Source organism: Ursus maritimus (assembly GCF_017311325.1).
Source record: "Ursus maritimus isolate PB19 chromosome X unlocalized genomic scaffold, ASM1731132v1 scaffold_X1, whole genome shotgun sequence".
NCBI classification, from domain to species: Eukaryota; Metazoa; Chordata; class Mammalia; order Carnivora; family Ursidae; genus Ursus; species Ursus maritimus.
This window is the reverse complement of record NW_024423319.1, coordinates 73,961,976-73,989,748: the sequence shown is the minus strand read 5'-3', so window position 1 is coordinate 73,989,748 and position 27,773 is coordinate 73,961,976. Positions and strand designations below refer to the sequence as shown.

Here is a 27,773-nt window from a genome sequence, read left to right as displayed (position 1 = left end):
TCCAGGTGCCCCGAGATTTTATTTTATTTTATTTTATTTTGAGGCAATCTCTACACCCAACATGGAGCTCGAACTCACAGCCCCAAGATGCGGACTCGCATGCTGTACGGACTGAGCCAGCCGTGTGCACCTATGACCTGTGTTTTGGAGGTGTGTTCTCTTCTTGGTCAGTTAATATACCATACCCTGCCTTTGACATGTCTTTTGTGAGTTTAGTCAGTGTGGGTCAGTCCCTAAAAGCTTCCTCAATTCAAGGTCACAATTCAAGCACAAGGGGGCTCTGACCCTGCCAGGGTGAGCACCAGACTCGGAGCCACAGGGTCCCACTGAGGTACTGCTTGCCACGAGGCCCACTCAAGCCAGCCTGTCTTGGACCTTTATCTTAAATCTTAACATCTGCCATTGTCCGAGGGTTGCCTTGGCCCCTCTCCCTTCCCTTGTGAGCCTTCTAGGTTGTTTCCAGCTCGGTTGTGTCTTTTTGGAAGAACAGCCCGGTATTGTCAGGGGACGGGAGCGAACGTAGGGCCTGGGGAGACAAGGATGCCGGCTGCGGGGCCCTCAGCTTTACATGCATGGGCCAGTGGGGGACAGAGAACAAAGCTCCTTTCGGATGCGAGTTGACCCTGAAATACAGCTGTCACTACGTGCATGGTGGCATCGTACCCTTTTTGAGGGATGGAAGTGATCTGGGCCACATCTGGTCTGTGTTTTTTTTTGCCCCCAGCCCAGACTCACTCTGGTCTGCCCTGCTGGATGGCTTCATTGAGCCAGAGAACAAAGAGGGACTGCGTGCCCTGAGCACAGTTGCTATGACAACCTCCCTCTCAGGAGCCTGGCAACGGCTGCCCACTTCACCAGAGAACCGCCTCCTCTGCGGCCCCTTGGTGCTTCCAGCAGCAGGCGTATTCGAATCCCCGAGACGAAGTCCTTGAACACCAATTACCTGCCCACGTAGCTTGGGCTCACCGCTGGGCGGGCCAGGTTCCTGCGAGACATCATGTCCTGCATTATCAGCTTTGGGTTCTTGGGGGTTTGTGAGAATCAAACCCCCTGGGTGTGGGCCCCACACTTGTGTGGTCAGTGACGCAGGCTCGCGACCTGGGCTTGGTGTCTGAATAAAGGCATCGCTGCTACAATGAAAACCAGAGGGTGAAACAGAAAATGAGTTTTAACAGAACTTGTTTATTTTGAGAAGACACAAGCAACTCTAGCTATATAAGGAATACACTTCCATTGCTGGTAGCAAGCCAGTACGGAATGCTTAAAAAGAAGAAGAAGAAGAAAAAGAAGAAAGAAAGAAAGAAAGAAAGAAAGAAAGAAAGAAAGAAAGAAAGAAGAAAGAAAGATCCTTTGTCATATCACCCAACAGAGGGCTTCCTTCCATCTTGTGTTAGAATTCTAAAAAAGACTGGGATGATGATAGCTCTTAGTTTCTGCTGCTTCTTGAAAATTTTACCCAGGGACACTTCTCACCACTGGGGGGAACAGCCTTATCTCGGCCTCCAGTCTAGGGTACTGGTCGGTACATTCCTGTCTTCTTAAGCGCGTCGCTGGCACGCAGTAAGCACTGCCAGCCGACGCAACAAAATCCGTCTCCTGACCATGCACAGTAGGACTAGTCCGTCCTCCTTCCTTGTTTTGCTTTTGGCAAGTACAGGTCTTTCACTGCCTTAGAGTCCAAGGCACAAGCCCGGTTCCCTTCCCGCTCTGGCAGAGTCTTAAGCCAAAGGCTGAAAGAAACCCTGTCGCAGGTGCTTTCACATAGGGAAATCCTGAAAGGTACTCATGCTTCTGACTTTTTAAAAATTTAGTTTTCAGTAACTGGGGAGATCCCTGGGCTCAAATGACAGAAAGCAAGCGGAAAGGTCCTGAGAAGTAATTAGCTTCGATAGGAAAAACTGCAGCCTCAGAGGTATGTCTGAGTGACCAAGTTCATACTGAATGAAAGTCCTAACGCTCTGTACGTCAGCCTGTCCACAACTGTCACAGAGGAGTTTCTTCAAATGGCTTCCTGAGAGAAGCAGGCACAAACCAGCAGAAAGGTTTCAAAAGACGAGAAAAGCGGAAACGCGTCAGGAACCCTCCTCACCTTCCCCTTCTCCTTGACCAGCCCTATCAGATCTGACCTGGACCAGAGAACTGACGAGAATAGCGGATGGTGTGTGTGTGTGCGCACATGGTGTGTGTGTGTGTGTGTGTGTGTGTGTGTGTGTGTGTGAGAGAGAGAGAGAGAGAGAGAGGGAGACAGAGAGAGAGAGAGAGAGAGAGAGAGATTAGTCAGTGGGGCCTTCAGAGTCCCAGTGGAGAAACCATGCTCACACGCACAGGCACACGCTTTCTTCACTCATGCCCCTCAATGCTTATATGAACAAATGTGAAAATGTGAATCTGAGCTTTAGACTCCCAGGTAGCATGAGAGGTAGAGATGGGACCGAGATGGAGAGATTTGTGAGGAAGCTTTAGGGAATTTCCTTTAAAAAAAAAAAAGTAAGGTCTACGCCTGATGAGGGGTTTGAACTCACAAACCTGCCTGGGGGCCCAAGACGCGGGGGCTTTAGGCAGGTAAACACTGTGGGCACAGAATACTTTCTATACCTCGTTGGTTTTCTTGCTGGGGATTAGTCTAGAACAGATCTAAATGGAATTACAGAAAATGGACACATGGACATTCTGGGTTTTCAAACCAACCATGGGACCCAAGAGGGCTGGTGATTTTCCCGGGAAATCATAGACTGGACTGGAACCTCATGGCCTGGGCCACCAGACTTTCCAGAGACAGCCCTAAACTCAAGATGGCAATATGGAGCAGGGCAGGCCAGATGACGCAGGGCAGGGGTGCCCAGCCACAGTTTGGGAGACGAGTGATGGGACAAAAGAAATAAGAAAAGTCAGAAGTCCATTCTTCCCTGCCAGTTTACCCCAAACTCAAGGAAGAAGAGGCACATTTGATAACTAGGACAGGAGGTCTGGAAAAATGAATGAGGGTTTCTAAACCAAGGCAGTCAGTGAGAGAGAGAGACAGAGGGACGGAGAGACAGGGAGGGAAGGGGAGAGGGAGAGAGAGAGAGACACCATGAAAAAGAGTCGTGGATTGACATATGCAGCCCTTCTCCAGCCACTTCTGTGCAGACTAGTGTGACAGAGCACTAAGTAGATGGGAAGGCCATGAGCCCCGTCATCCAGCATACGACCCAGGTATCACATGGGGCCAGTCGCAGAACCGCCTGTCCCAGAAGATTGTCTGGACCAGGGGTCGGCAAACTGTGACAAGCAGGTCAAATCCAGCTTGGAGCTTTCTACGGCCCAAGAGCTAAGAATGGTATCTACGTTTTTAAAGTGTGGTAAAACCAAGAAACAAAGAAACAACCACAAAGAAGAATACACTACAGAGACCACACGTGGCCTCCCAAACCTAAAATACATACTCTCTGGCTCTTTACCAAAAAAGTGTGTCACCCCCCCACCCTGGGTCGAGATCCCACCCATCTCTGAGCATTCCTGAAAATGGAAACCAGAGGAGGTCCAGTAGAAACAAGGGACAATGGAAATAACTGGAAATACCACCCCATATGACTAGCAGGGCCCTAAAGGGACACTGCCTGCAGTTCTACAGAATAGTAAGGTATGCATGAACCATGGAAGGAAGCCCAAGAATGGCAAGAGAGAGAGTCGCACTAGGCAAAGAATGTTCCAGAAAAGGGAATGCATGCAGAGCTCAGTACTGATTAGGGAATTCCGTTATTTTCTGATAAGATGGAGACAGAATTTGAGCCCAGGGATCAACATAACATCAAGCTAGGTGAAGTTTCTAGAAAAACAACTGAAGATCTCATGAGCATCTAACAGTCTGAAAATATCTCCTAAAGTTTAAGAAGGGAAGGATAAAGTAGATTTCTTGGAAAGCCTGTATTGGTTTGCCCTCTTTTAAATAAATACCAATTACAAAAGTTCATACTAAAAAGAAGTAGAGATAATAGGGGACATCAGATTTTTTTGTTTTTCAAAAGAAGTCGCCAGAAGATTCCCCCACATATGACACTTCTCTACTAAAAAGTGGAATTTGACCTACAAAAAAAATCATTTTTCAAACATCTCTTAGGAAAAACAAAGTAGGGAACATATACTGAATTTGGAGGGGAAATGAATGTTTCTAAATTGAAAATGAGATTTGTCTTCGGATTCAACTAAAGAAATCTTGAGCATTTTCCCTTAAAGCACAGACAATTAGTTCACTGAAATACCCGGGAAATTCATGTGTCATAAAAGTAGAAGCCAGCTGTGGGTCTTTTCTAAATGCACCGCTTTAAATGAAAAGACGCTGGCTCCAGAGGCAGGAGACCTGGGATTGAGGCCAGACCCTGCTACTGTGTACACGACCTTGTGTAAGTTATTTGACCTTTCTGGGCCTCATGTGTAAAATGAGAGGTTGGTCCCTTTCCATTCTAACATTCCGTGACTACAGATAAATATGGAAATAAGAGAACTACAACAACCTCGAAATAAGAAATATTCCCCAAAGTAAGCTTTGGAGTAAGTAGAAAAGAGTAGCAATGAAATATAATAAAAAGAATAAAATTTTACCTACTAGCCAGAGGAAATATATCTCATTTAAAAATTAATGAAAAGATTTGTCATTTACAGTTGATCGGGAGAGGTAAGAACATCCAGACTGATATTTCTTCACCATCATACATACGGAGGAGGAAATGAGTTTGGGGTGACTTATACAATGAGCACAATGTCGCGTCCGCATGCATAACATTTTATAAAATTGGACATTAAAAACAAAGCTGAACACCACGTAAGGAATAAGTGCCTATGAAGCTTGGCATTAAGGAGAAGCTGAGAGGGGTTAACTGGTTGTTCCAGTTCAGATTTTGTTGGTGGATTTGTTGATATCAAATTCCACTATGTAGGCAAAAATCTGAAAATCAGAGCCCTCGTAGAGAACAGCCACCGCGGTGAAGAAGATAGGTACTGAAGGGCTGGCAATACCAAACAAACAGAACACTTCTCCCTTTTTCCTATTTGTGAAGTACAAACAAATTTAACCCCAAACAGGCCAGATGTCCTGGCTAGGTCAAAGCAAGGGTTTTGCAGGTTAAGCAAGTAGTTGATTCAATCATTTCTCAACACCAAACAAATGAATACTTGACCAACAGGACAATATACATCACTTGGCCAAACACTGATTGCTCTAATGCCTGCAGAAACGACGGGAAAGGCTGGAACCATTTGGACAGTCGTGGCTATAATGATTCAGGGCCTTGAAGAAGTAACATCACTGGAATACACACGATACACACACAGACACACACTCGCGAGCACGCGCGCGCGTGCGCACACACACACACACACACACACACACACACACATATTCCAGGGCTGCTGCTGGTTCTGAGATCACACTCTGAGAACCACTGGCCCCGATTTTGGGCTTTGCTGAACAAACATATATACGTATTTCACACAACCCATTCCTTATGCAAATGTATTTTTGCTACACTTATTAAAAGCGCCTCAAATATTTGTCACTAACCATTTACTACTGTATGCCTATATAAGTCTGTTTCAGAAAATTCTAGAACTTTATTTCATGTCATTGTTTAAATTATAATTCTTGCCGCCCTTTGACAAAGGCAGCTGTTTGTACCTCTTCCCCACTCTCTTGTCCTCTTAAATCCCTAATATCTTCCTGACTTATAGCTGAAACACAAGCAAAGGCTTTGGCGGGACTGCGTGCTCGGGCAGAGATCGGGGGTCTCTCACACCAGGCTGAAGCGATAGCACAAAACATAAATAAGGGCAGGGGAAGCAGAAGCTTGTGTTCAGCAAAGTTGTACCTCCGGGAAGTTTAATAACCACCACCACTGGGCGACCGACATCGGTCACACATTGATTGGATGGTTTCACCTTTCACGAACAGGACGCAATCTCACAAACTCTAACTCGTGTTCTTTTACTAAAATGATTAGTATGACTTCTATTTGTGTAAAACTGTTACTGTCCAGTATGAATGATCTCGACCTTTTCAGTGGCTTTCGGGAGCCATTTCCGAGAGTCTCTTGGTAAACGTGGTCCCTTGGTCCCTTGTCCAAGAGGACAGCACTGGGGATCAGGACTGTGTAGCCAACCACCAGCAATGTAGGAAAATAATTCCAGGAGACTAAGGTATTTTCTATATTCTGGAATTAGCTGCCAGGGAATTTGGCCTTTCGGTGGTGAAAAATACACTTCGGCAGCTGATTGGGGCCTACCATTCCACAAGTAGAACTTCAATTCCTTTGGCTTAAGGCTTTTCCCCTGTTACAATGCAAGCGGCCCTCAAAAAAGGTAGCATTAAGTCTTACAATGTCAAAGTAAAGGACTTTATCCCTTTCCTGAGAGCACGTTTTTCTGAGTGAGGAGAACAAACCAGGAGGCACTCAGGAGACTTGGTGCTGGGAACCAAGGTCTGGGGAACGTGGAGCAGAAAGAGGAGAGAGAAGATCCCAGGGGCAGGCCTCCAGTTCATTCACGACCGTGCCGAAGGGCTGCCCCTGTCTGCATCCCCACCAACGTGGGGCCTAACTTGCCCCTCGGAGCAGGTTGCTTGGAAACCAGCCAAGTTTTCTGATCATATTGAAGGCTCTTTGATGTACGGGCATAGAAAGGCCGAGAGCAATGGAAAAAGAGATGGTGATAAAATATTTGGTACGACAGCCGATAGGGAGTTATCGGAGGAACCGCACTTGTGCACAGGAAGAAGATAAACTGATAGCTATAGAGTGCCAAGTGCAGGGCTGGGACGAGGGTAAGGCACATGCGCGGCCCCGAGCACGTGCGCTTCGTTCACCTCACCCTAGTCCTGGCCCTGGCAGATCCGATTCAAGTGACAGCTTGCTACTGTGTTACACGCTCGGTGAGGATGCAAGGCTGCAGCGGTGAGGAGCGCAGCCCTGGCCTTGAACTCGTCTTTTCTCAGGGGATAGTTTGTTTCTGAGGAAGAGGGCAGGTGCAGGGACGCATCTGCTCAGACAGGTAGGTACAGCGGGATCACAACCTGATCCGTGTCGTCTAGAGAGTTAAGATGGGTGTCCGGCGAGATGCGCATCGGAAGCCTCCTCCATCTGTGCACACTCGAGGTAATGCCTTCCGACCAGCTGGGCGACTTGTGGTCATTAGGCTACCGCTGACTATTTGGCTGCCTGCACGCCCGCCTCCTCAAAGGGTCTGCCCTAGCCTAGGGATGCAGGTCACGGGAGTTGGGGCTGAGGGACAAGTTGGGGCCCGGGGGGAGGCCCAGGCGAGAGATGAGGCAGGCAAAGGAGAGGGGGCACCAGCGAGGCTTCCTGTTGGACCGAGAATGGCCTGCTCTCTACCGTCAACACGTGAACCACAAATAGCAATGAACACCCACCGAGAGCAAGGCACTCTTAGCTACCCATTAACCAGTCCCGGGGATGACTCCCTCTACTCGTGACTAGACGGAGGTCAGGCTAGCAGAGCCCCCTGCTGCTACTGGCTAGAATCAGAGCAAACGAGAAGGATGGGATCAACTTGAATTGGAAGCCGACCTCCTGGGGCCAACTTCATTTCACTGGCACCCCTTCTGATTTCCGCCTTCAAAACCTGTTATCGTTATTATCCGCATGAGTAACAGTGGCAGGGGGAGGTTCTCTGAAAGCCTGCCTGGAGGGGCTTCCCGCCTGGCTTCTCCAGTCTTAGCACACTAGGTGTACAAGGCAGCAACCGCTGTGCTATGTGCCTCAGTGGGAGACAGAGAGTTGGTGTTAGGATCATCGCGGGGGCGAGAGAGGTTGCGTGTTAAGAGCAGGAAAGATGTTTGGTGTTATGGTCCTCGATGACTAACAAATTCTACAGTTTGGTTGTTTGTTGGGGATTAGGTCCCCTGCTGCAAAATATTAAAGGACTATTTCTAGTCCTTGGTGTTACCTCTGGGCATACATCCACTGCCCCCAATCCTCTTGTGCTAATGGAAACACCGCTGGGCATTTGAGGGCCATAATAATGATGCAGAAGACGTTATAAAAATCCCAGGTATACAGACTACCGTAGAGGAAAGTAAGACTCGAGGTAACGTTAAAACATAAAAGTGTCTGGGCATTCAGTTTTAGAAACTTTTGGGAAAACCATCAGAGATAGCAAGGTGAGGGGAGAGGCGAAACCCACTGGAAGTAGCAAACGAGAGAAGCTTCCAGAAAAAAATCAGCAGCGGTAACAAATCCTATACTATGTGAGTCTCATATTCGGCTTCAGAGTTCAGCTGCTCAAAGTGGTTCCCAAGGAGAAGGCCCTGGCAGCCTTTCACTTTTGTTAGGCCAAAGCACAAACACCCCTTCATTTCCCTACAGAGGAAAATGTTTCTGTCTTTTGGAATTCTGAGTCTGGGGCAGACAAAGTGTGGCATATACATATGAATTCAGGCCAGGAATGAGTCTATTTTATGTCAGGCAAACCCCCTGAAATTCGATCAGGACCTTCAAACCAAATAGTTGGAATGCTTTCGAAAGCAACTGGGTTCTCGCTGCTTATTACTTGTAAGTGGCCTCTGCCTAAACCAGGGGCAAGTGTGGATTGTGAAGAAGTTGGTGAGCCCGGCCCGTACTCAGAAGTCTAGCATTCGGAACTGTACTGCCCAAGGGCCTAGGCTTAAGGCTTCTAAGCGAGAGGCCCAAGTCTCCTCAGCTCTCAGTGCAGCTTTTTAGCCGCTCTGTCTGCTAGAGTGTGGGCAGTGGAGCTAAGAGCTTGCTTCTCATTGGTGAGCAAGGCGACCTATCAAAATCAAGATCTGCTTGTCTCTGGGGCAGTTTCTGCATCCTCCAGGAGGTTGGCCAATGAATCCGTTGGGGGGTGGTGGTGGTGAAGGAGGAAGGGGTCCAGGAAGCAGGCTACAGTTTCATTTGACTTTTCTTTTCCCTTCTTGGGAACATGGACAATTAACCCTCCATTACTAGGGCAGCCAGTTTTTGTTCAATGCGTTGTCTGTTTTTCTCCCCCAGCCTCCCAGAAACCAGACATATGAAAATCAGATGAATCACTGCTCTTGCCTTGCTTAGAAAATTGAACTGACACCAACAGTTAGTGCCTATAAGCTTGTGTGTGTGGGGGGGGGTCAGAGGGATTGTTCTGGGGCTCTGTCAGCATCCTATTTTCCCCAGCCCCCCCCACTCCCCCACAGCACAGTTAATTGAAAGTTGGTCACACGGTGGAACCCAAATGGCAAAAAAAAAAAAAAAATAGCCCTTTTTTTTTCTTGTGTTATGGGCCACGGCAACTTGCAAGGCAGCCTTTTACGTTCTGGATAAATCCTTCTTAGTCCATACATTCTTGGTTTTGGAACAGAGTAAGACTTCCTTTAACCAAAACAAAAGCAACCACAAACCACAATCTAAACTGAATGGAGGTGGACAAGTTACACTTACTTTCTCTCCTCCTTGAGCCTTTGATGACGCTGTTCCTTCAGCTAATTACTTCCTGTAATGAAGGTTATATGCAAACGAAACGAGAGTTCTTAGAATGCAGCATGAACTGGGCACCGATCCTAGCTATCGCTGTTGACAGACACGAAGAATCTCAGGGCGCACGCACGAGTCGCCTCTGAGAGATCTGAGAGAACGCATGGCTGCCTCGTTTGTTGGCTGAATTTGGTTCATCCAAAGCCACCCAGTCCTGACTTTTCCTAGCTAAAGGGGGTGGGGTCTTCATGTTTATTGAAACTCATCACCCTGTTCTCCGCGTAGACAATCAAACTTGAAAAAGGCATGAATTGCAAGACAGAGTCACATTCATATTTTGCATGACAAAAGCCAGCCAATCAACCCCATGCTGAAATAAGTGTACACCCATGTGCCCCTCTGGGGGGGCGGTCGGAGAGCTAGACTGTGGTTGAAGAGGTCTCAGGGGCTTTCTGCTTCTCCACACAGGGCCATCAAGGCCTTGCCCGGAAAGTGACTAACGGGCAATGGCACCCTACGACCCCTAGTTTTGGCAGCCCCAGTCGGCTCTCACACTGTGCCCCTCAGTGACAGGAGTCAGGGACGGAGCAGCCCGGTCAGTGACCGAAAAGATGGCACAGGTGCCCTTGTGCCTGAGAATTTCTCCTCAGGGCACAGCACTGGGGGGAAAGAAGGAGAAAATCGGTAGTCAGTAATGGCAAGATGGTTAAGTATGGAAACACAAAACGTCCAAAGGTGATTAAAGTGCCGTTGATTTAGTTCTAGGTCGCGTTGCCTCTCTCCTGCTGTCCAGAGGGTGAGTTAATGGAAAGGACCTGTAGGCTCTTTTGTTATCTCCGCAACTCCTTTTTAAAACCCTTTCTCTTCCCCTTCGTCTCCTCAAGGTTAGTAACTACACCCTGTTTGCTGAGCCCAGGACTTAGGTACTGGGGTGATCGGTGGTTTCGTAGTCTTTTGAAAACTGTGCAATAATTCTCCGAGCCAGTGGGTTAGTGGTCCTCAGCAGTTCGGCTGCTGAGGGGCGGGCCTTTGGAGTTGCCTTGCTTCCCTTCTTCTGTAGCAAGGCCTTGAAATCATCGTTTCTGCCGGCATCGAGGCTGGCACTGCCGCTTGACCCGGCAGAGGCAGCTGACTCGCTGACTGGAGACTCAGCTGTGTTCTTCACCGGTGAATGGGAGCTTGGTCTGCTGCCGCCGGCAAAGGCCTCCCCGGGCTCTTTCCAGCCAAGCAGCTTTCTTTTGGACCTAAATAAGAGAAAGTTTGCTTTGAGTGAATTCAATGCGGCAGACATTTCCTAATACTTCATATAACTTCATGAAGGCCGGTGACATGATCTGGGATCTTCTACACAGCAGCCTTGCAAGCCATTGCGCTGACCAGCTCGCTCGCTCTCGCTCTCGCTCTCTCTCTCTCTCTCACTGCTAAGTCCGCAGAGTTCCCTGTCTGGCTCCCTACCTCTACCCTCCTTTCCATGCCCGTAGCTGGAGGGCCTGCAGGCTCGACCCTGCCCTGGTTCTGGGACCGAGGAAGAATTTAAGGAGTCAAGGCTAGCAGCTCAGTGACTCTGACTCAAGACGGCCTGAGGGCTGATCCCGTTCTGAGCTGGCCCTCCCACCTCTCTGCTAACTGGGCTCTTTCAAGGTTTTTCTCACGGCCAAGCCCCTGCTCTGTGCCCCCGTCCAAAAACGGGGTCCCCGTCTGCCCCCCCTTTGCCCACGTTCCTGCTTCGCTACCCGGCTCGGGGCGCCACTGCACTTCTTGCTAAGAGTCGTTTGGTACGAGGAATTCTGTGAAGGGTTAAATGTCTCTGTCTGTAGACAGAGCTGTGAGAGAGGAGAGAGCAGATGGAGCCACACTAGGCCTTGCAGTTGCTAGGAGACGAGGGGCCTCTCACTCGGCACCTGGTCCTCCCTTCCCAGCCCCTCCTCCACTTCACCCAAAGATGTCAGCGAATTGCATCTGCGAGGCCTCGGACTGCCGTTCACATATGTGGGTATCTGAACTCAGTCTCCCGTTTCAATTCTCGTGGCTGCTTAGAGCTCTCAAAAGGGCAGGATCTACAACAGGAATTAAGAAAATGGGTCTAGACCTGTGTATCACAGTAAACAAATCTTCCGTTGTGCGTGAAGCCACAAACACATCATCATCATCTTCGACGATCCACTCGGCTGTCTTATCACTGATGACACTTTTCTCTTCAGTGCTCGGTTCCATAGAGCTCCCTAGGCATAAGAACCAGAAGGAATGAAATACTTTGACCACAATAGTTACACCAAAGCACATTTTCATACGAATCTCATTTGGTGCTCAAAGCAACTCTGAAAGGGCTGCTGGGCAGAGACTCTTAATGTCTCCATTTTGCAGAGGAACGCGGTGTTCAGAAGGCTAATGTTTCGGCCGAGGTGGCCTGAGTGGTGAAAATCAGCATGGGTCCTTGTTTTCTCATGCCTTTTCCATTACAACAGGTTGCCTGGGCGGTCTCTTGCTTTGAATGCGTCATTTTTAAAAAGTCAAAAAGCTGAGAGTAATGTAAAGCAATGACTCAACCAGTAGGTGGGAGCGGGACCTATCTGAGTCTCAGAGGGATCCTGTGGAGTTTGACAAAGCATATTCTAAAATTACCTGTGGCTTTGATTTGTTTGCCTGCTCTGGTCTCTATGATTTAACTCATGCTGAAAGTCCAAATCAGCTTAAGGAAGGTCATAAGATTTTTTTTTTTAAGATTTTACTTATTTATCTGAGAGAGGGAAAGAAAACGGGGAGGGGGGAAGAGCGGAGGGGGAGGGAGGGGGACAAGCAGGCTCACAGACTCTGCACTGAGCAAGGAGCCTGACGATGCGATGTGGGGCTTGATCCCAGGACCCCAACGTCTCAGGATCATGACCCGAACAGAAACCAAGAGTCGGACGCCTAACTGACCGAGCCACGCAGGCGCCCCAGAAAGGTGATAAGATTTTGATGTTTGGTGTTAAGGGTTTGAAAAAGGACGAGAAACACGGATGGATGCGGAGGACAATATATTAAGTGAAACAGGTGGTCTACAAAAGACCAGTGCGGTGTGATTCCACTTACACGAGCTCCCTGGAGAGAGTCAAATTCATAGACACAGAAAGTAGAAGAGTGGTTGCCAGTGGCTAGGAGGAGGGAACGGTGGTGAGTTATTGTTTAATGGGTACAGACTTCAGGGTTGTGAGATGAAAAGCGCCCTGGAGATGGAGGGTGGTCGTGGTTGCCCGGCACCGAGGACATACCCATCAGTACTGAAGTATACACTTAAAACATGGTGAAGAGGGTAAGTGTCACGTGATGTGTATTTGACCACAATGGAAACAAAACAGAGACATAAAAAACAAAGACCCCAAAAAGGATGAGAAACGTTATCTGGCCTAGTCTTAATGTCCTGGGAAGAGCCAGCCTCAAAGAATCCAAGCAAGTGAATCCCCTTTCCTCCAGAAAGCACTACGAAAGGGTGCTGCTGGGAACCTAGGCCATGGTTTCAGAGGCCTGTGAGCCGGAGGCAGCAGCGGAACTCAGTCTGGGAGGGTGCAGGTCCCATGCGTGAGGCCGAGAGAGAGTTTGGAGGGCGGGGGATGTGTGCCTGACCGGGCAGACGCGCTCCTAGGGTCCCGGGTGCGGAGACCTAGTTTGATTTTCTTCTCTCAGTCCTGGGGGTTCCAGGGTGGACTGGCCCAAACTGGGCCTTGGAGAGCCACCCCTGCCTGGGTCGTTCCCAATCCCAAGGGCAGCGAGGCCTCTTTGGAAGAACCCCAGCCCTCGGGAGCTGCCTCCTACTGACCTGGTTGTGCTGGACTCAGGATCATTACTGGGGGGCATTTGCTTGTCTCTGGCTCTCCATGCGCACCCTCCTCTTTCCTGGGGTGGAAAGGAAAAGCCAGCAGACAGTTTACTAACCTAGAGGACTTGCCTCCCTTTCACCTTCAGCCTGCGGCGGTGAGGTCGCCCTCGTACCAGGAGACTGCAGGTGGTCACGGGTGGGGGGACCTTTGGCTTCTTCCTGCAGGGTGATGATGGGGCTGAGAGGCAGCCTCAGCTCGGCCCCGTGCACCTCCATGTGAGCCGTGGGTGAGGTGAGAGGCAGGTATAGCACGCTGGGCTTTTTGGGGACGGGAGGTGGGATCTTGCCTTTCTTTCTCTCCACTTCTTCCTGGCTCTGGAGGCTGATTCTTTCAGGCAGGGCTCTCGCCTTGGGGCCCCCGTCTTCCATAGTGCCCTGGGGAGGTTGCTGTGTTCCTGAGAAGAAAGCACCAGAGGAACTGGCAAAAGGTGTGAAAGGAAGAGACGAGGGCGCTGGCGGCTCCCCGGGGCTTCTGCCCTCAGGGAAGCTGGAGGGCTTTGGTTTCCGCACCACCGTGTAGATGTCTTGGGGGAGTGGCCGGGTGTGTTGAACTGAGCTCTTGGGGGTCATAGCCAAGGTCGGCGAGGTGAGTGGGCACTCCTCGGGGACGGATGGTGGCTTGTGGATCAAGCTCGGAGGCCTTCGGGCCACGGGGGGCTTCTCAGCTATGGGAGGTTTCACCCTTCTCTCTGGCAAGGTGAAGACTTCTGCTCCTGAGTCCTCAGCATAGTCCGGGCTCTCGATGTCATCTTCCGGCTCAGACTTGCTCACTGACCTCAGGCGCACAGAACGGAGGTCAGACTGAGTGACCATGGGCATAACGGGCTGGTTGGGGCTCGTTTTCTGGGCCAGCTTGGCCCCAAAATTTGTATCTGAGTGATGCCGGCTCACCTTGGTTTTGCTTCGGATGGAGACGCTCGTCCCAGACAGATCCAGGTTGGCTGAAGAGGTCAACGGCAAGTCAAACGACAGCCGCGACTTGGAAAATTTCTCCATCGGCGAGGTTGGGGGTAGCGACGACTTCCTCTCAGGGACCACCGGGCGCGCCCGGACGCTGCCACTCGGAGGGGGCAGGTGGCCCAGCATCAAGGACATGGAGACTGTGGGTGTTGGTGTCTCTGACTGGCTGGAGTAGCCACTGGAGGGTGACATCAGCCCGGTGGGCTTTCCTGGGGAGGATACTTCCCTGGCTTCCACCTCGATGGAGAGTTGGGAAGGTGTCGTGGCTCTGGACATGGACGGGGAGGCGAGAGACTCTGAGCTGCCCTGAACCTGGGTGCACTCGACGACCGTGGTGCCAGTGGCAGTGCTGGAGCTGGACAAGGACTGGTAAGTGTCGCCAGACTTCCAGTCAGTAAGATACCAGTGGTGGGAGAATGGTGTACCTTCCGGATCTTTGAAGGTTGGCACAGCTGGGTGACCCTGAGCATCGGGGTGGGATGCGTGACGCCCTTGGTGTTCCAAGGAGAGGCAGAGGCTTCTGGGCCTCTGGTCCTTGGGCAGTGCTGACCCACCTTCTGGCGAGAGGGCCGGCTCATCTTTGACCAGTGAGACACTGCGCATGGGTGGGGAAGGCTTCTTCTTGGCCTTCCGGAGTGAGATACTCCTGGATCTCTGCCTTCTGTGCTGGGCCTCCTGTTGGGCGCTAAGGGAGGCAATGTTGTCGGCACTGTTGCTGCCCTCAGAACTCGTACTGGCGTAAGGCAGGGCACACGCCTCACTGGCCTTCTGTTCCTCCTCGTAGTCCACATCCGTGACACCCGAGTCCGTGGGCACAGATAGCGACCGCTCCCGGAACCTGCTGGCCACCCCAGGGCCTGTCTCCAGCCTCGAGGTGCCACTGGGGAGAAGGCCGATCTTGGAGGGTCGCTCTGACGCTTGCCTTCGTTGAGTAGGGTGCTCAGAGTAGCCAGCCAACTCACTGCATCCTGCGGGGTCATCACGAGTGACAAAGAGGGCAGCGGCCTCCTTCGGAACTAGAGGTGGCAGCGCGTGCAGAGAGACCCAAGCATTGCCCGAGGAAGGATTTCTTCCATTTTCACCGACTCGATTGCTCTGGCTGGCGGCACTTGGAGTCATGTAGGTAAAAGTATCTCCCTTCCAGGAAGCAGAGAACGTCGACTCTGTCGGCCCGTTGCAGGAGCTGGGGACGCTGTACACCATTCCTACGCTCTCCATGCCAGGGGGGGTTGTGCCACCGCGCGCCTGGACAGGTTCTTCCGGGTCGCTAGAAGGACTCCTCAGTACTGGTGAGGTGAGATTTGGGCACTGCGCTTCCTGACCAACTGCAACTCTTCCATGCACACCTTCTGGGGCCGAACGACTGGGCCTGATGTCTGAGGTGGCGGCGCGGGCCACGCTGCCTGCCGGCCTGTTGCCGTGACCTGGAGAAGGTAAAGACAGAGAGTTAGTGCGGCCGCCGGGGATCCCCCTCGAGGTCCTCCTCTCGAGACAGGAGCACCACAGTTTTGCCAAGAAGCATCTGCCAACAGCTTGGTCAGGATTCCTTGGTTCTTCCTTCCCCTAGATGAGGATGCTGGGGAAGTTGGGTCCTTGCCCATCACCACACGGTGAGTCACGGGGTGCCTGCCCTTGGGTTGTCCAGGAGGCTGCCAAAGACTTGCGGGCTTTTATTATTCCTTTTAGAGCTTGAGTGGCATGCGGGGCTACCTGGGGTTTTTCCCGCGCTTTCAGCCCAGGCTCATGAACCATCCCAGATGCTCCCGAGGGGTCTCATCCTGAGATGAGAGCAGGGGCTTTTGAATGGCTAAAGGACAGCGCGGTGGGACTTTCAGCCCCAGCAACGAATCTGGAGTATGCCACAGCTGGAAAGTTCAGAGCCTGGTGGCATTTTTGGCACCAGGCATTTTTTTAGTTTGCCACACACGAGAGACTTAGGATGACCGACAGATGTGAGGAAATCATTCCAATGTTCAAAGTCCCCAAAGATTTTCTCATCTGTAGTAATCCTAACTGTCACATCATTGCTGCTACTACAACTATGATAAATTTATAAGAGCAGCCACCATTCATTGAACACCCACCACGAACCAGGCACGTGGTAGGCCAATTATATGTAACAGCTCTAATCCGCAGGACGCCTCTGCCAGCTTGGAATTATTATCCCCAATTTACAGATGAAGGCCCTGAGGCTCAGAGAGGTTATGCAAATTAGCCAAGGCCTCAGGGTTTTAATAAGTGGAGAGGCCAGGACTCGCATCCATATCTCTCTGGTCTGCGCCCTTTGGCTGGCTTCCATTTAGTGGCAGTAATGGCTCCGTTAACATGGTGCTTTTCTCGATGATTCCTGCCTTGATCTATTTGCCTAAATCTGACACATATGGCTATATTCCATGGAGAATGGGAAACAATAACATAATGAATTTATTAGCCTGGGAGACCTGCTTTCCATATTCAGTTGATGCCCTTGACAAAGGGCCCTCGGTTATCCTTAATTACCACATCGGCTTTTTTTTTGGACATCCAAAGCCTCCCCCCCCCCCGCCTCTTTCTCTTTCTCTCTCTCTCTCTCTCTCTCTCTCACACACACACACACACACACGCACTCTCTCTCTCTCTCTCTCTGAATTATTCCTGGGAGGCAGGGCTGGTGGAAGTGAACAAGGGGAAGGGTCTGGGGCATCAGCTGTGGTGGGGTCACCTTGGTCTCGCTGGGAAAAGTTAGAGAATCCAATAATGGTCCGCCTCCGCCTCAGGGTGGATTTGGGGTTCACGGCTGTCTCTGTGTTAAACAACGAGTGTCGCAAACTTGCGTGTTTATCAAACTGCTGCCCTGTAGCCAAAATAAAGACACTTGGGTGCATCCCGGTTTCTGTTTACAGCACACTGGAAACTGGTCTGATGTGCACAGAAGGAATGACGGCAGTAGCAATGAGCATGAACAGAGTCCCGGCAAGTGGCCCTTCTTCCTCGTCCCTCCCAATTTGGCCCCGGGCACCCACGGCCCCAAGACAAACATGATGGCTTTCAAAGGTCGCACCGGGTCACCTGCGAGTCCTAGGTGGTCCCGAGCCAGGGCTTTCAACCCTGGCTGCATAACAAAACCAACTGAGCAGCTTTTGAAACCCCAGTACCTAAACCCCATCAAGGACACTTAAATCTCTGGCTGTAGGGCCCCAGTAGAAGCATTTTTCTTGAACTCCCCGAGTGATTGATCTTTCAGATGTACAGCCTGGGGTGAGAACCACTGGTGTAGAGAGACAGGTTGAGACTAGATGTTGCTTGATTGTAATCGTTTCTCAAAGAAAGCCTTTGTATGTATGGGCCAGTAAGGACAGGGCCTCCAAGAAGCTGCCCCACTGGCCCCCCACCATCCAGGAAGCAGCCTGTTAGTCTGTCCTCCAGGCATCTGATCACGTTTTATCAACGTTCACCCCTGTGTAGTGATCCGAGATCTGTTTCTCTTGAAACACTGGGTCAGTGTTTGCTCCAGGGGAATTGCTGGGGCAGGGTTGGGGTGAAGCACTCTGCTCCCCACGCTGTCTCTCATTCCATAGCGGCCTCGGGCTCACCAGACCCTCCCCGCTCAGCCCCATGGCTGCATAGGTACCCACTCCCCACCCTGCCCCCAGCAAGTGGCTCTGCTGGCAAAACTCAGGGCCAGGCTCCTGCAGAGTAAGGTGGAAGTTTAAAGACCAAGGGCCTGCCGTCACGTGGCGAGTCCCTTTTCCCGGCCCTCACTGCTCTTGGTACATCTCCCTAGGCTCTGAGCTCTGCCTCTGATTTGCCGGGATGTTGCCGGTGGCGCTGAATGACCCCATGTTCGGGGAGCACTACCACACATGGCCAGACCTGTCCTCATCGCCTTCAGCAGCTTTCTTCACCGGACCAGTAGCCAGTGCTGGCTCCCAGGGGGCCTCTGGTCCCTTTCAGTTAGGAGGGCTTCATGTCGGCAGGTCGCGGGCCCTATCTCCTTCTGTAATGACTGACCCTCCTCCCCTTCCACGTACAGCTGGTGCAGTGTGGAGCATGGAAGAATAATGGGCATGGTCTAGGGCGCCCTGTGTCCCCAAAGTCACAGCCAGCTGAGCCGCATTTGCTTTGGTCTCTTTCTATTACTTCCCTTCTCAAACACTCGCCGCACAAGGTGAAGACGCCCACCTCCCTAGCAGACGGAGCGTCTACTTGAAGTGCCACGAGGCCCTGGCTCTGTGTTCCGGGTGGGACCCTCCCTTTGACCACCAGCACTACAGACCTCACACTTCCACTCCGACTCCTATCTGTGTGCTACAAACCCGGCTTCCAGCACAAGACGTTCTCTCTCCTCAAACCAAACCTAACTCACAAACTTTAGGTTCCCATGGACGTTCCGAAGAGCACACACGTTCACAGAGGCCTAGCGTTTTCTGTTAAGAGGAATTTGTTTGCTATCAGATGGGCTCAGTTAGCGTGGCAGTGCCAGCAGAGAGTGAAAAGCGAGCAGCCAGAGCCCCCTCGCCTGCATGCCTCTGTTCCCGGGCGAGAGCCATGACCTTGGAAGTGCAGGGTGAGCCAGCAGCAGAGAAAAGTCTCGCTCCCTCCCCCAGCGCCCAGTGCATTGGAGAGGATGGTCTGTAGTTGGCATGGAGGGAAGCGAACAGAGGTGGGGCTGAGCAACTCTACCAGAGATGTTGATGGGCACAATGTCAGAGTGCGTGGAGCAAGGTTGAAGCCACCGCTTCTCCTCTAGGATGGGCAGAGGGGAGGGGCTATTCCAGGCAGCTTGCTTGTCGGCTGTGGTAGACAGGCTCAGGGGGGCCTCAGGGGCCCTCACACCCTGGGTAGTAGTCTCATCCTCGCTCAGCTGCCGTTTTGTAGGCTGTTGGGAAAGAAGGTGATGGGAAGGGTGTGCTCCCGACGAGATGAGCCGTGCCCCCGGGATGGCTGTCTAGACAGATGGTCAGAGGCTTCGTCTGGGAGGCGGGAAAGTGCGGACGGGCTGCCAGGCCAGACACCTGCTGTGTACGGCCCATCTCGGCAGGGCCTCAGGGTAGCTCTGCTGGCGAGCAGAGGTGAGCAGCAGCTTCCAGTGGGTACGGTACGCAGCTCGAGGTCCCCTGTCAATGAGCGCATGGAGAGCTCTGCCGTGCTGGCTCTCACAGGTGGGGGAAGAGGCAACTCACCATCAACACAAACTCCAGACGCCTGCCAGCCTGGGGCCTTGGGCTAGGGGTGGGCTCAGGGGCCTCATCAGCAGAGCGGAAGGTCTGCCCCAGAAGTCTGGCCTCCGAGTACTGTTCCTCATATTCTTCTGAAAAATAGCACAGCGGATACACACTCTAGGGGGCCGTGGCCACTCACCGGGCTGGGAGAGGGCCGCAAGCTGGGGGTCCTGCTCTAGCTGCCAGGCCTGACTTGCCTTGTTTCTTTACGGTTTGGCCTGGCGTCCGAGCCTCTGGCTTTGGACATGGAAAAATGCCTACTTCCCAGGACTACGAGGGCGGAGGAGAAAAGAGAGTCGATAGAGTCGAGTTGCGCTGGTTCTGAGACCAAGCCGCTGTCTTGACGGCCCCACCTTAGATGCTCAACTTAGAGGAGAGGCTCGGGGTGCAGACAGCTTTTGCTACTTCACGCAGCAAGGTCCTCTCTCTGAAGCCCTGCGGCTCCTCAGGTTTCCTGCAAGCCTACTGGGGAAAGGAGCTGTGTGAAGCATAAAGAAATCTGCACTGTGAAGTCCAATGCGGAGTGCTCCCTTGGATCTCAGGAACTCTCATCTGAGCCTCCGAGGGCCTGGTTCCCTGCACCTTAGTCCCACTGTGGGTGGTGTCAGGCCCAGGGGGGCTAAGGGGAGGGAGAGGGAAGGCAGAGGTAGTGGCAGAGAAGGAAGGAGAAGTTGAGGGGCATTGTCAGTGAATAAGAGGGATGCACAAGATTTGAATGGGCTTCACTGAAGTGATGAGCTTGACGAGTAGATGAGGAACGTGAGAGAGCAGAGAAACAACAGGGGTGAAGCTCTCTGCACGTCTGAACAAAGACTTTAAGACTCATAGAAACTTGGAGTCTGGGGGGCCTCAAAAGTTCTCTGGCCCAACACCCCCTCCTGGGCTCAGAGTTCCTCCTCAGCAGCCCTTCTAGATGCTTCTTCAGCCTCCATGCAGACCTGCAGAGAAGGGGAGCAGCCTTCCTCCCAAGGCAGCTCATTCCTTCCAAGGACAGTTGGGGCTGCCAAGCATGGCAGGAAAGCTCTTCCTTATCCCGAGGTGAAATCTGCCTCCCTCTAAGTTTCTTCCACCCACAGGTCCTAAATCTGCCCGTGGTGGCAACACTGAGCACACTGACTCTTTTTCTGCATGGCAGCTCCTCTCTTATCTGAACACAAGGCTCATGGTGTCCCTTGGAATCTTGCTTCTCTAAGGTCATCATCACTGCCCTGGCAAGGGAGGTGGGGGTTTTGGCTGGAGTCCAGCTGGGTGGCCCAGCTACCATTTTCTCCTCTCCATAAGAGTTAACCTTCATTGGTATGGATAAACAACAGCTGACAAGTCTTCTTTTCACACTTAACGTTCACTCAACAAATGCCTACTGAACACCTCTTGGGGATCCAGCTCTGTGCCGGGAGCTTCTGGAAACACAAGGGTACTAAGAGATGCGATTCTTTCTGTCGAGAAGCTCGGTCTGGTTAGGTGGACAAACGATAAGCCCAGGACTAGTAGGTGAATGAGAAATGAATGAACAAACGAAAGAAAAAGCGGTTCAGAACTATACAAGTCCTCTGGAGCTGGATGGCCCAAGGTGGCTGGCGGGAGTTCTCACGAAGGGAATGAGCAAAGTGTAGAACTAGTGTTAAAGGGTTTCAAATGAGGTAAGAAGAGAACCGTGAAGAAAGTGTAAGGATTGGAGGTGGGAAGACACTGAGGAAGGACTCCTGGGCCTGGAAGAGAGGCCTCAGTGGGACAGCGAGTGCCCGGAGTAGGAACGGAGCTTGCAACTACCACTGAGATTTTATTTGTATGAAATTACTTCATGGAGGTATAACTCGCCTACAGGAAGGTGCACAAAGCCTCAATGCACAGCTCAGTGCATTCTGACATATGCATGTCCCCTGGAACCTCCATCCAGATACCGTAACACCCCCGTTGTCTCTCTCACAGCACTGAGCCACTTACGGTGGCTAAATCCCTCTGGTCAATGTGTATGGTTTTTGTTTTGTAAGGTCCTAGCAGCAACCGCACTGTTTTCCCCTTTGTGTTAACTTTAATATTGTGCCCAGCTAAGCCTGTGTTCCAAAGGACACGTTCCGGGAGTTGTCGGTGCATCTTATTGGGGTCTCTCCAGCTGCAGGATACTCTCACTGAGTGGGTTATGCACCATTTTTAATTCTCAGAAAACTGTGCCTTGTGGGGAGCTGGAATCTCACTTTAAAGATGGCTGATTCGTCTGAAGCTTCGGGTAATCTGCATAATGTCCCACAGCTAGTTAGGTGTGGGATGGGAATGAGATTCTAGCTCTGTCTTATTTCAGAGTCTGGGTTTTCTCCCTCTGCCTGGTGCATGCAGTCTGACTGCTCAGGCCCCGTGACTGGGCTATTTGTCTGGGTCGTGTGGACCCGGCTTTGTGTACCCCGTGCTCATCTGGGCTGGGAGTTGGGGATGAGGAGAGCTCTGGGTGCTGTGTATCGGGCTTACTTTTTTTTTTTAAGTAGGGTCCATGCCCAACATGGAGCCCAACGCAGGGACCGAACCCACAACCCTGAGCTCAAGACCTGAGCTGAGATCAGGAGTGGGATGCTCCAGCTCAACTGACTGAGCCACCCAGGTGTCCCTATCCGGCTTACTCTGATGAGGCAGTAGCTCCCCAGGAGACACACGGACAGGCTGTGGCAAGAGCAGAGTGGGTGAAGCCCTGAGGGGGAGACCCTGCAGAAGCCTCCATTGTCCTTGGGTGCGAGGACTCCAAAGGCATGGGTGACGTGGCAAGACACGCTCTAGAAGGTCTGTGAGCCCACCCCGTGGGAGTCTCTCACCCAGTTCCCTTTGTAAATGGTTTGACCATTGCCCTGCTTCTGCCTCTGCCCTTTTTTCCCAGTGGCCTCCTGAACTGAAAACTAAGGGGGTGGGGGTGGGGGGGTGGCGAGTAAACAGCCTGAGAATTCGAGCCCTCTGGAATCATTCAGTCTGGAAGGTGGGAAAATGTGTGTTTTGTTTTTCAGTGGGGTTTAAACTGTTCTCTCTTTTTTCTTCTCTCGCTGGTCCCTGTCCTCTTTCTTCTTCGCCTCCCTCCAGCCGCTGCGCATCTCGCCTGTGCGCTCCGGCCGCAGCCCCCCTCCCTCTCAGTACCTTGCAACAGGCTCTGGAGATTGAGCTGCGCCTCTCGAAGCAGCTCCTCTACACTCGGGGGCCTGCCCGAGGAGAGGAACACGTTCACTGGCTGTCGCCATGACGACCTCGAGTGGGCAGTCGCTGTCGCATTTTCCCGACCCGAGTTAGCTGCAGCTAGGGAAGGAGAGAGTCAGTGAGAGGCGCAGGCGGGGCGCTTGCGGTGGCCAGTGGGCGCCCGCGGTTCCCCAAGACCCGCCCTGCCGGGGGTGGGGGGCGGCGCGAGGCTGCGCTTAAAAGGCGGGGACTCTCCAGCCGCAAGATTTTTCCTCGACAGATCCTGCCGCAGTCTACTCCCTCCCGCTCCGCCAGTCTCCGCCCGCCCCGCCGCCGCCTGCCGCCCGCCGCCCGCCGCCCGCCGCCCGCGTCCTCTGCCCGGCGCCTCCCGGCTCCCGCCGCCGCCCGCCCTCTCCGATCCCCGGGACGAGGTAAAGCGCCCCGGGCCGAGCCGCTGGGCCCTCCAGCCGGAGCGCCCGCCCTCCGTGCTCGCCCCAGTGGGTGTGGCTCGGCCTCTCCCGCGCCCCGCCGCGGCACTCCAGTCCCCTCCCCCCCACGCGCCCCGCCGCCGCATTTCAGCCTCCTCTCGCGGCCTCCAGCTCCCCGCCCCCACCGCCAGACCCAGGGCCCCTGCGCTAATCCTAATGTCCGAGGCCGCAGGAAATCTAAACAGCCTGCGCATGGCGAACGTGGCCCTGCGAGAAGAATTAAATGCCCTTCGCGGGGAGAATGCCAATCTGGGCCTTCAGCTCGGAAGAGCCCCCAGCGAGGTAAATTCCTTGCGCGGCAATGTCTCGAGCTACATCCGCTGGCCAGTGCCGGTGGTGCCCGTCCTTGCCGAGGAGAACTTTGAGTTCCCGCTCAGCGAGATCGACGCAGTTCCTGAGGGGGAGCTGCCTTTCTTGTGCTGGCCTCCCCCTCGCGCGGAGCCCGAGTTCGCCTCGGACGAACTGTTGATTAGCGTGATCCAGGATTGCGGGACCTCCGACGCGCCCGTCGACCCTCCCCCGCTGGCCATCCCGCCCCCGCCGGCGCTGCCCCCGCCCCCAGCCAAGGAGCTGCCGGCGCAGCCTCCTCTGCCGCCGCTCGAGCGGCCCGAGTTAGAGCCCTTCTCGGGCGACCCGGTCTACCTGGCTGAATTCCTGATGAAGCTAGAGACCTTCATAGCTGACCATGAGGATCATTTCCCCGGGGGCGCCGAGCGGGTGGCCTTTCTGATCACCTTTTTCGCTGGCCAAGCCAAGAACTGGGCCATCTCAGTCACCCGGGAAGGAAGCCCCCTGCGTGCCAACTTCCCACGCTTCCTGGATGAGATCCGCAAGGAATTCTGCGGCCCCATCCCCCCAAGCGTGGCTAAGAAGGCCATCCGCAAGCTCAAGCAGGGGCACTGTACCCTAGGCAGCTACGCAGATGCCTTTCAGTTCCTGGCCCAGTTCTTGTCTTGGGATGACTGCCGCCTTCAAAACCAGTTCCTTAAAGGCCTGTCAGAATTCTTCCGCAAGGAGCTCTTATGGTCAACCGAAATGGCCGACCTGGACGAGCTGATTCTCGAATGCGTGGAGATAGAAAGGAAAGTGCGCGTGCCCAAGCCAATCCCGCTCCCTGGGGTCCGCAACATCTTCTTCCCCTTTGCTGCGGACCCTAACGATGACAGCGATGATGAAGAGTTCCACAGTGACGAAGATGAAGAGACACGCAGGCGCAGGCTTTACGACAGGGAGCAGCGGAGGCGTGTGAGAGCTATTCAGGAGGAGGCGAGGGAAGAGGAGGAGAAGAGGAAGAAGCAGGAAGAGATGAGGAAGAGGCAGGAAGAGATGAGGAAGAAGCAGCTGGAGGAGATGAAGCAGAAACTGGAAGAGAAGGAAGAGGAGGAGGACGAGGACGGGGATGAGGAGGTGGACGTGGAGACGGTCAAGGATGAAGAGAATAAGGGCGACTTCGTGTGCCCGGTCCCGCAGCCGGATCCCGACGCCGACCAGGAGGCGGACCAGGAGCCCGAACCCGAGTCCGAAGATGAGACCCAAGACGATGACCTGGACGAGATGATGGAGATGCCGCCGACGATGGCCCACGCTTCGTCCCAGACCACCGGCTACTACCACGAGAATTTCCTGGATGCGTCCCCTCCCATCGTACAGCCCAGCAGGAGGAGGAACCAGAATCGCGTCCCGCTCCTGGAGGGCCTGCCGGGCACCAATTCGCCCTTCTACAGTTCGCCCCCACTGATTCGCCGCGCAGGTCGCCTGGGGCAACGCCAAATTCGACGCCGCCCCCCCGTGCTGTTCCGCCTCACTCCGAGGCAGGGGGGCCACCGGGCCGCCCGTGGCCGCATTCGCGTGTGAGGGCTGGGGCGAGCTCGCCACGCAGAACACACCCTTCTACTGCGTCCCCTGCCCCTGCTATCGCTGCCACACCTGCCCTATTTGCTGACCAGTGCTTGAGGGAGTTCCAGACCTGTAGAGCCCGAAGAACACCTGCAGAACTCCAGATCGTCTTGCAACCCTGACCAGAGAGTGACAGGTGTCCAAGTAAGGCCACCTGGGAGAGAAGGGGTCAGCGAGAGCTGTCCTCTTGGAGTGCGCTCTGCTCAGTCTTGCCACAAGCTAGAGAGCAGGTTTCTGGGCCTGTTCCCATAAAAGAACTGGTCACTCTCTTGTAATTCCCCCTCTAGTTGTTCCTAACCTGCACCTCTCCTGCGTTTATTCACCCCGTGTTCAACGGTTTTATCCTCGGACTGGCTCACCAGGACTTCACCCAATGCCTCACTGATCTGCCCCAGTGAGCAAAAGGACAGGCTACACCGAACTCCTAAAGCCACTGAGGCCACTTACTCAATGTGATCGACAGAGAGCAGGATGGTATCAAGAGATGGACGAAAAGTCGACACTTGCTTCAAGCCACCCCTCCAGCAGAAGGGCCCCGAAGAGAACCCTACATCCAGCCCAGTGAGAGTGCGCAAAGTCGCATGTCAGATGGACACCAGGGCTGAGATCTGCTCTTGACTGACCCAGCAAGCTGGTTCCTTCTCCCCATAGACTCCCGTATCAGGGCCCTTGGACCAGCTCGCCAAGTTTGGGACCCTCTCCTCTTACCACACTGCCTTCCCGGGCATCCCCAGCGGACAGAGCCCAAGGTTACAGGCTCTAACCCTTCTCTTGATGTTGNGACTCTTTCCTTAGGGACGGTGGTCTCCTTCCCCGGCCAGGCCTTGGACTGCAGCCCCCAGCCAAAGGTCTTTGCAGGAGACTCGCCATTCTTGAGGTGCCAGAGGAGGCCCAATTGGCCTTTCTTTCCTGGACTGCCAAAGAGAGACAGAGCCCAAGGGCTGCTCTTTAACTTCGACTTAAAGGATTCCTTGGTTCTGAGAGGAGAGAGGAAAGTTCTGTCTCCAGCCTTGCAGCTGGGACGTCCTCATGTTTCTCACATGGGGAGAAAGCCATGGCCCGGTGCTGGGCTTCGATTAAACAATGCGGCCTAAGGGGGGACTGCCTGCTAGTAACTCCTGGGACTTCTGGGTATGAACCCAGGGCCCCCCATAAAGAGTCCTGCTGCTTGTCTTGGGTCCAGAAAACACTGCTTCGGCAGTGAAAAATATACACTCTGTCGCTCTGGCCCCAGAATGCCAGCCAAATCCACTGCTGCCCCGAACTGCCCTCAACACTGAGCTTCCTGCACAGTGCCTGGCAGCTGGGCGAGTGCAGCCAAAGTGTCTGTGGCCAGAGGGAAGAAGACATAGTAAATTATGCCTCTGTTCCTCACCGGAGTCGGACAGATAACCTCAGCCCAGCCTTAGGATTTGGAGCCTGGAGGCAAGCGGAAGGAGCCGGAGGAAGAGGAGTCACAGAGAAACCCAGTCCTCCGGCTGGTTTCTGGTGAGGTCTCTATTCGTCAGCGGGAGGTAAGAAGCCCTTTTTGTCTTTAACACACTTCTCAGCCCCGGGAATCAGTGGAGCTGGGTTCCTAGAACCTGTTGCTACCTTTTAAAAAGGCTCCCCCCTCCTCCAAGGAGAAAAGTATTAGATAATCATAATAAAAAATTTGGAAAATAGAGAAAACTGAAGGACAGAACAGCCCCAGACATTCAGAATCCAGCCACACAGATGCAAGTACTGTTAACACTTTGATGCCTTTCTGGCATGTTCTCACTCTGTCTTTTCAAAGCTGAGATCATGCTGTAAGCTCTTGATCAGCAGGATTTAAAATGGCTGCCACCTATGCAGTCATGCATACCGAATAATTTATTTAAGCAGTCTCCTGATTTGCGGGACATTTCAATTGCCTGGTTTTCTCCATTCCCACCAGTACAGGACTCAACAACAACGTAAAGAAAATTCTGTCTGTTTTTCAGCTATTTCCTCAGGAGAGAGTTCCAGAAGGGGAACGGCTGTCCTTCTAGGCTGTGGACCCTGTTTGCTGACGGTCGACACACTGGCCCTGCTGCCCACGTCCCTGCCGGAGAAGTGCAAAGGACAGGTGCCTTGCACCCCGACCTCCAGGGACCCTTCAGCACAGGCCCTGCTGTTCCCGTGGTGCCTCTCACCATGAGCCCTTGTAGCCTCAGCCAGGGAAAGAGCGGAGGAGCAGTGAGCTGGTTTCTGGCCCTCTGGTGGCAGGGGGGGCTTGGGCTTCCCTTTGACCCTCTTCCCCAACCTTTCCCGGATCTTTAATATTTGTTGTGATGTAACAGCCACAAGAGCTGTAAGAGGAACTATGGGCTTTGGGTGCTTTCTTGGGTTGAAAGAGGGGTTGGGGGGTGGGGGGTGGGGGGTGGGGGGGAATGCATGCAGGGGTACGAAGGCAGCCCAAGGATTCCCAGAGACTCGGGAGGAAACCCGTTTGAAACAAATGTGTTATTGTTATTGTGTTATTGTTGCATTATTGTGTTGTGAAGATAAGAAATTGTTCTGTATGCTAAAGCTTTCTCCTCAATAAAAATATAAAGGGTGTGTAAAGACCGTGTCTCTCTGGGTTATTGAGCAAACATAGACGGGCACTCAGGAGGCATCAGAGATCATTTCCCAGGCAACTTGCCTGAACCAACCCTAGCCCGAAGCCTTGCAATCCTTAGATGAGGAAACTAAGGCCCAGCAAGGCTCAAGGGACCTACCTAGAGTCCTATGCACTTGTGGATGGCAGCTGTTGGGGGGG

General features: G+C 52.9%; 2 protein-coding genes and 1 long non-coding RNA gene across 5 annotated transcripts in view; 2 read left to right on the top strand and 1 right to left on the bottom strand.

Moving 5' to 3' along the window:
• Positions 1 to 1,162: 1,162 nt before the first annotated feature.
• NHSL2 (NHS like 2) overlaps positions 1,163 to 27,773 on the bottom strand; it is a 79,181-nt gene continuing 52,570 nt past the window's right edge. For 2 of the 3 annotated variants that reach the window (XM_040630946.1, XM_040630950.1), the window contains exons 2-8: positions 22,590 to 22,745; positions 19,437 to 19,564; positions 18,937 to 19,132; positions 16,976 to 17,107; positions 13,371 to 15,698; positions 11,548 to 11,680; positions 1,163 to 10,702 (exon numbers count right to left, since the gene is read on the bottom strand). In XM_040630946.1, coding sequence (XP_040486880.1) covers positions 10,378 to 10,702; positions 11,548 to 11,680; positions 13,371 to 15,698; positions 16,976 to 17,107; positions 18,937 to 19,132; positions 19,437 to 19,564; positions 22,590 to 22,745 — 3,398 coding nt within the window. In that variant the 3' untranslated portion in view covers positions 1,163 to 10,377. The remainder of the gene's footprint in view (positions 10,703 to 11,547; positions 11,681 to 13,370; positions 15,699 to 16,975; positions 17,108 to 18,936; positions 19,133 to 19,436; positions 19,565 to 22,589; positions 22,746 to 27,773) is intronic. The other variant, XM_040630953.1, reaches the window with a different exon arrangement.
• RTL5 (retrotransposon Gag like 5) lies at positions 23,047 to 25,786 on the top strand. The gene has a single exon (XM_040630962.1). It carries the CDS (start codon positions 23,270 to 23,272, stop codon positions 24,965 to 24,967), a length of 1,698 nt encoding a protein of 565 aa, XP_040486896.1. The 5' UTR covers positions 23,047 to 23,269; the 3' UTR covers positions 24,968 to 25,786.
• LOC121102896 lies at positions 25,797 to 27,572 on the top strand. The gene is made up of 2 exons (XR_005835013.1): positions 25,797 to 26,523; positions 26,974 to 27,572. It is a non-coding gene; the product is annotated as an uncharacterized LOC121102896 (long non-coding RNA).